This window comes from Stylophora pistillata, chromosome 9 (assembly GCF_964205215.1).
Source record: "Stylophora pistillata chromosome 9, jaStyPist1.2, whole genome shotgun sequence".
Lineage (NCBI taxonomy): Eukaryota > Metazoa > Cnidaria > Anthozoa > Scleractinia > Pocilloporidae > Stylophora > Stylophora pistillata.
Genome location: NC_142527.1, coordinates 21697701 through 21705200, shown reverse-complemented (window position 1 = coordinate 21705200; position 7500 = coordinate 21697701). Strand labels below are relative to the sequence as shown.

General features: G+C 37.4%; 1 protein-coding gene and 1 long non-coding RNA gene across 3 annotated transcripts in view; both read right to left on the bottom strand.

Moving 5' to 3' along the window:
- The window catches only part of LOC111327358 (uncharacterized), an 18875-nt gene extending 17206 nt beyond the window's left edge, over positions 1-1669 (bottom strand). Inside the window, exons 1-2 of one of the 2 annotated variants that reach the window (XM_088734219.1) lie at positions 1197-1669; positions 128-495 (exon numbers count right to left, since the gene is read on the bottom strand). In XM_088734219.1, the coding sequence (XP_088590345.1) occupies positions 128-495; positions 1197-1266 (438 nt within the window). In that variant the 5' untranslated portion in view covers positions 1267-1669. The remainder of the gene's footprint in view (positions 1-127; positions 496-1196) is intronic. The other variant, XM_088734218.1, reaches the window with a different exon arrangement.
- Positions 1670-6231: 4562 nt separating this feature from the next.
- The window catches only part of LOC111327338 (uncharacterized), a 2647-nt gene continuing 1378 nt past the window's right edge, over positions 6232-7500 (bottom strand). Inside the window, exon 3 of the long non-coding RNA XR_002694523.2 lies at positions 6232-7500. This exon is cut by the window's right edge and continues 10 nt beyond it. This is a non-coding gene — a long non-coding RNA (uncharacterized LOC111327338).

The following is a 7500-nucleotide window of genomic DNA, read 5'->3' as shown; positions in this document are numbered from 1 at the left end:
ATCGATTCGGTTTTGACATGTGCTTTGCTTTGGAAAGTAATCTGATTAGAAGAAATCGCTTTATTTTGGTTGAAAGTATCTATTTGCAACTCCCAGCTTCATTTAGACATCTTGATGTACTACTTACATTGCTTCGGTTACCAGTGATCGACACTCGTTTGCACTGTGTTCTTGTGGCCCATTCATCGAAGTCCACGATGCCAGACTTGATTCCTTGATGAGAACCTTGAAAAGCAAGCCAGTTGATGACAGAATTACCTGCCGAGCCACTTCCTGCCTCACGTACGCAAACCTTAAATCCTGACGTGGAGACCGACTTTACCCACAGTGCTGCTGGGTCGTGGATTTTGATATGTTTGTTGCCATGGCTAAGAGTGACAAAGACTTTTACGTCGCCTGAACCCTGGAACTGCGTTTTGAAAGAAACGGACTGGCAACCATGACTATTTTGGGAAGTGTCAGTTATGTTGACCTTTCCAGCTTGAAAGATGGTCGCTAAAAAGGAAGATTTCAAATAGAACAGCTGGTGTTATGATTTTAGAACTATGAAGACAAAAATGCCGGAAATTCAAAGTACAGTTTACTGGCTCTCGAACGTAAATTTTGATCTCATCTACAGCTACTAAAGAAAATACTGTCGTATAAATTGCAATGCTTGGCCACAAAATCCCGCATCACTGGCCTTGGACTATTACTAAACTGTGTAAAAATAAAACAGCCAATCACATTCACGTACCTAAAGATCAGGACCAGAGGGCGACTTTGAACCCTCAATATAAAACATGAAATACGAAATCAACGGATAGACAGAGTCGATTTTTAAAGACGATCAACTACATGTCTGTCTAGCTTAACAAGATCAGCTTTATTCTTCTACAAAAGTTCGCTTCCGGAGATTGGTGACTTCTTCCTCAGGACGCAAACCTGGTCAAAGCTTATGATTAATGCATGTGTGGATAAATCAAATAAAAATCATCTTCTGCTCTGACCTGATCACCTGAAGTGTGGATCGAGTCAGGAAACGCATTTTTCCGCCATATTTTTTGGTTTGCAATAGTAAAGAAATATGGAATGAGCAACTGTAGTCCTTCGAATATGTTAAATCAGCTCAGTAAAACACAAAAACAACAAAAACAACAACAACAACAACAAAAAAAAAAACAAATATATATATATATATATATATAGACACTCACCACTTGAAAGACACAGCTGGAGGAGAAACACAAGGAGAGCGAGAAGCCCTAATGTCATCTTTGCTTCCATTCTGCAGCAGTACAAGTTCTAGCCTTTCTGAGGGTTTCGCTATCCCAAGCTTTCGTAGGGAATGCCAGAAGAAGCCTCTGCAGCTCTTTTAAATGATACCATTAGAATGGGTAAGGAGACATTTGATAACATTTGCTGGAACGAGGTCAGGGGCAAGTAGCTCATGCGATTTAAATTTCACAACGTCAATGCACGAGGAGTCTACTACAACTGAGATATACTTTGAATAGCGAAACTCGTCCGTGTCCTCCTTAGGTCCTCTTCATAACAATTGTCTCTTCATTCAAGGTTGGTTGAATAATGGTCCAACCTCTTTCAGTTAGAAGCATGTTTTCCCATTTTTTAGTAGATCGTCTTGTTGCCGTGCCTCGTGCCAATTGTTACCGAGTATTGCTGAAACGAGGTCAAAGAAGGGGTTTATTGTCTACAATTTCTTGTAAATACACCATTAGAAACAGGAAGTTGTTAGAAGATTTAAGGACTATTGAAACACCGTTGCTTAAACGAGGTTAAAGGATACGTTACCGAAATGGAATGCATGAACTTGAAATTTTATGGCTTTTTGCTGTTGAGTAATGGATGGAATGATCATGAACGAAAACTTAATTCATTTTGGTCAACATAACGAGGACATGGTCGGGAATATCAAACTTTTGATGTTCGATTTCACTGTCTCGGCGGCTGATCAGATACGAACATTACGCGCAATTTATTTCTGAGCTGACAAATCAGGGCACGTGTGTAAGCAAATACTATCAGCGAAGACAAGATAAGATCTGAGCTGGTTTCGTTGTCGATTTCAATGAAAAGAAAAAAAATGAAATAGCCATTTGGTTATAAGAGGTTACAGGGTTGTTAGTTTCGTTCCAGCTTTCCTATAATAGGTCACAGATTCCTGTCAGCTGCACCAACTGCTCTTTGTTTTTTTTTGTTTTTTTTTTTCCTATCTGGATTTTTCTAGACCTCTTTGGCGGTATTTTTTGGGATTTTCCCAGGGCAGGTTGATTGATTTACGTCACATTTGTTTTCATTATTTCCTTACATATAGCAGATTATCAGCTCGGTAGTAAGTAAAAACATACCTCACTTTTAACCTTTTTTAACCTTTTATCGGCATCTTTTGTTTTCTTTCTCACTCTAAAGAATAATGACAACTTTCTTTTTTTTTCGGTGAAACTGAAATGTTACCAAGTTCTTGGAATGGTAAAGAACTGCAACAACGTAAAAGGGATTAATCCTGAAGGAGAATCATAAATACGGCTATGTCGTTCCTTTACACGGTCGTTTTTTTTATTTCTTCTCCTTGGAGGATCGAAATAAAATGCTAATGACTTCCTCTTACAGTTTCTGTAGATTGAGTTTTTTTTTAGCTTGTTTTTTCTATCAGATATGTTCACTCTTTTTTTTTCTCAAAGTCGGTAGAGTGAATACTAGCTGATTCTTTTAATTTATTCAGCGGCGATAGCATCGAAGTCACTGGATCACCTTTCGACAATAGCTCTTGCAGAAATATTGTATTTTTGGAAAGGGGAGGAGTTGCAACTTAGTTATCTCTCTTAAACGAGGTAAAGGATTTAGATTACTGTCTCGAATTTTTTTTAAATCGTGCCACACAAAATGTTGCCTGAAGGAGGTTAAGGATTTCTGAAACGGGCTGTATCAACTTGAAAGTTTTTGGCTTGTTGCCGCTAAGTTTTATGCAAATGTAAATCTAACTGTGAAGAAAGTATAATTCCTTCCAAGAATACTCACCAAAATCACGAACGGTGAAATGTTGTCATACAAGGTCTACAATTGAAATTCTCAGGTGGCACCAAAAGTATAGTTTATCAGAGTAAGCGACAATCAACTTGTCAGCTCTCAAACGCACTCGCTAGGAAATTTACAATACTTTTCAGCGCAAACACGCTGTGGTGCAAAATTTGTGATCGCCTTCACGGGGTGCAAAAAATGCCATATTTCTTTTATTCTTATTCTTATTCTTGTAGCAAAGTGCTTTCATTCGATTACGTAATTTTACGACTTCTTGAATGTTTCAAATTCCTTTTCACACAATTTGATTTTCCTGGGTTCTCTCTTCCCGCTTTCTTTGCTTTTTCTGTGTTTACTTTGATTATTTCAATTCTTTCGTTGTTTGTCTCCGCTATGTCCGTTTTTCAAGATCTTCGACCATTGGCTCCCTTTGTCAACTGAGAGAAAAATATCGATCTACAAAGTTTTCCAGAAGGAAAACATCTTCGGCTTTGTGAAAGTTTATTCCTTACACGCGCGTTGATCGCAAGAAATGGACATCAGAACATAAAACTTTTCGAATGAAGCAACGCAAAATTGTTCTTCTTAAGTAAGTTGAGCGCTGAGGATTTTTTCCCGAAGCTAAGAAGAAAATGCTCGGGACTGATCGGATTATTGGCAGCACTGGGAGATCTTAATCTGGCTCCGGTTGTTCAAAGGGCGGATAACGCTATCCAACTAATAAATCACTATCCAGCGGATAAGTGTTACCAAAAAGTACTGCGCTATCCACCGGATAGAGATTAATCTAGTGGATAGCGTTATCCACCCTTCGAACAACCAGGGCCAGTACACTGGTATACCCCAGGAATGAATGACTGTCCGTGTGTGTTTTCGGACTATCCTTAGGTTGTTCATCCATGAAATCAATCAAATTATCAGGCGGTATTTTAGTGAATACTTCAGCCCACTTCGGTTCAAAGGAAATCGCTTGGTATTGAACAGACATACTTCTCTCATCTCATTGGCGTTCACAGGAATCGAAAGCCGATTGGCGATAAGCTATAAAATGCCTTGACTGGAGCCGTTAATTTTCTACACTTTGTTTCTGGCGCTTAGCATTTTTTGGAAAACAGCCACTAACTTTATAAACTAACATGTCTGACTAAGAGGGTCACTTCCTTTCAAAAGCGCCGAATGCTAAAACGAGGTTAAAGAGTACGATTGTGGCTTTTAACGTGTTGAAAATACGCCAATAGAAACAAGATAAGTTAAAAACATGTAGACTGGTGGCGCAACACTGCTGAAGGGAGGTTAAAGGAGACGCAAAATAGACCGTAATGGAGACTTTTTCTTAAAAAGAAATTTGATCAGTACCCTATAAGACGATGAAATTAAGTCGAAAGCGGAAAGTAAATATCTATTTGGGAACTATAGAATAACTAGTCACTGGCCCGTTGACGATAAAATTTTAGTTGACCAGACCCGACAAGTCTAACATAATGAAAGGGTACGTACTTAACCCTGACTTAAGTCTCGTCTAATTGATCACGATATCCTTTAGCGGCACGATTCGTTCTTGATTTTCTAATGCCGGGAAAACAGAGATTTAAACACCTGGCAGACTATCAAAAATTAAATGGAGCATCGAGTTATCTTGGAAAAGACAATTAACCTACAAACTTCAGAGCTCAATTCCACTTTGTTAAGTAAACAAAATCATGACTGAATCTATCAGGCCATTATGGGTGATGACGCTGAGGTTTTTTTTAGTTCCTAAAATCCTCTTGTTACATGTGCAAACTTTGTTTTCAAATGAGACCTCCATAACAAAGTTTGGCCATTAATCACTCTAATGTATCTAGATAATGTTTAATGCTCAACCAGACTATTTCAATCTCCTGATCCCTCGATCGAGGTAGCTGCTGTAGCACTCTCTTGTATTACCAAGCTAAGCCAAGCAAAAAGCTGGAGGCAGAATTTAAGTAAAACTCGCATGGCTTTGTTGAGTTATTTCTTGGCGATTTCTTGCTAATATTCATAAATTTCAATTTAAACTTCACAAGCCTGACGCATCTAAGTTTATCGGTAGTCTCTATCACATGTGTCATGGTTGTCCGAACAAAAAACGTACGCTTCCCTTTTATCAACATTACCTAAATCCATTTCTGATAAAGCAGCGATGAAAAATCGATGATCTCTCTTCAATTTTGTTCATTTGGACGCCGAAACAACTTTTCGCCATATATTTCCTACATGCAACTCATTTGCAATGTTTGCTACGTAGTGATCCCAGAAACTGGTAACTTATTCAATATCTTGAAATATTGTTTGGCTACCCTGATTTTCTTTCTGGATTTTCATCGCCTTTGAAAAGATCTATTTTGTTTGCATTGTCATTTGCCTGGAAAAATTAGATTCCTATTAGTATGCACCGTCTTCAAGGCCGGTTTGTTTTATACGAGGTCTACTGATCCAAACCGCGATTATCCGCAGTCAGCGGGCCTCGCGCTTTCTCTATAAGGGGGTCGATTTAATGACATAAACGTCCTTTCACTAATAGCTTTCGGCCTTCTTGACACTGATTTGGCTAAATTGAGGATTATTTAAGACATAATTTGGATATATCAACAAAGTTGAAATGGTAAATTGGTCACCGTAACGATTACAAAAGCTGACGTTTCGAGCGTTAGCTCTTCGTCGGATTATTTAAGACGTTGCTTTGTTGAACAACGGCTAAACTTCGTTTAAACAATCAGACGAAAGTAATTTAGTTGAAGCTAACGCCGTCGGGTAATTAGTCTTACATGTAAGTCCTTTCATCTGAAGTATTAGTTTCCCTTAATTTTTTCAACGTTTCGAATGCAATTTACTTCAGTCCTCAAATGTTTTCCAAAGTGTTCAAGAAATTTTTGAGATGGATAATTCTGTGAAAATGGAGAATATGTCTTCTTTTTTGATACTGTGTTGTTCTCAGGAAAATGAAATGTTTATAATTAACTATAGCCTACTTATAGTCGCACCCTTCTCCGTGGAGAATGGGTGCACACCGGTATCCATCCTTAGTCAGCTAAAATAACTTCTGCAGGTCGAAGAAAACTTTTGTATCACCGTGTTGCTTTCTAACTTTGAACAATTTTTTTTCTGGCTGTCGCTACAGCCTCTATCAGCCCCATCGCCAAATATTATATTGTGATTATCACAAACAAAGGCAAAGAAATAGTCCTTACACCATTACAGAGATCATCTGTTTATTGCATCAGCTGTTAAACATTATGAACTCTCACTAATTCTTATTCCAAAAATCACATCTCGGGTCTACAGTATTTTATAGAAAAGTTGTAACCACATCTATCAAACTGAAATACGACTATTTGGCTTTTCTTACGTCAACATTTCTGACCGAGAATTACTATTATTTGTTTAATAAGTATAATTATGGAAACATTTAACTAACTACTGCCTTATGAAAGGAGTTTGCGTATACTTTCACCGACGAGAAAAACTTCGCAGCTTACTCGTCAGACTGTGAATATGCCATGAGTTAGCGGTGCTATAAATTCTGTCTATTGGAAGATATGCTTCATACCATTCATACAAGATTATTTTAAGATATACATTGGTGTTTTACATTATACAAAATCAAGTTTCTTACGCATGTGTTTCATTCTTAGCCCACTATATCAGTTTTCTATTTTTGACTTTTTTACTTTTCCTCAGTTAACTTTAATTCCTAAAAATGAAGCAGAGGCATAATTCATCACTTTTCAGATGAATATCTGTTATATCGAAGTAGCTTTCGGTTGGTAAAAGGCGTTTCAACCCCACAAAGTTTGCTTCATAACGAGAAAATATCATATAATCTTTATCTGCGTGAATTTTTTAAGAAATTTTCAACCGAATTTCTGACCCCATGAAATGATAATCTTCATTCCACTGAAAGCAGTAAATACGAAAGTAAAATGACCTTGACCTCATTGCATTATCAAATTGCACACTTATTTGCTCTAGGTACTAAATTCAATCAATGAACATGCTTCCATTTGATCATGCACGAATAGCACTATATTGCCTGTGGAGACACAACGTACTTGTTTTACACAATGAAGTTAATAAGACCCTCCCACGTTAGCTAACAATGTTGCATGATAAGTTTTTAACAGATTGCTCGACTAACTGGTCACTTCATAGTAAACCTCTACCTCATCTGCGCAGAAATTGTTATTTCCTGTCCAGACATCATTGTTAGAGTATTTACCGGTATAAGAGTAGGAATTAAAGTAAGAATTATAGTTACTATTTGCATTGTTTGCAACGTAAATATCATGTCCTCCGCCGAATGTCGGACCATAATTAAAATGATTGTACATTGCGTTTCTATAAACGCTAATGTCCTTTTTAAAATATCCATATCCGTAGTAGTTTTTGAGCGAAAATATGAAAGCTTTTGATGAAGAAACGTACTGTCCATAATAACTATAACCATAATAGTAGTAATAGTAA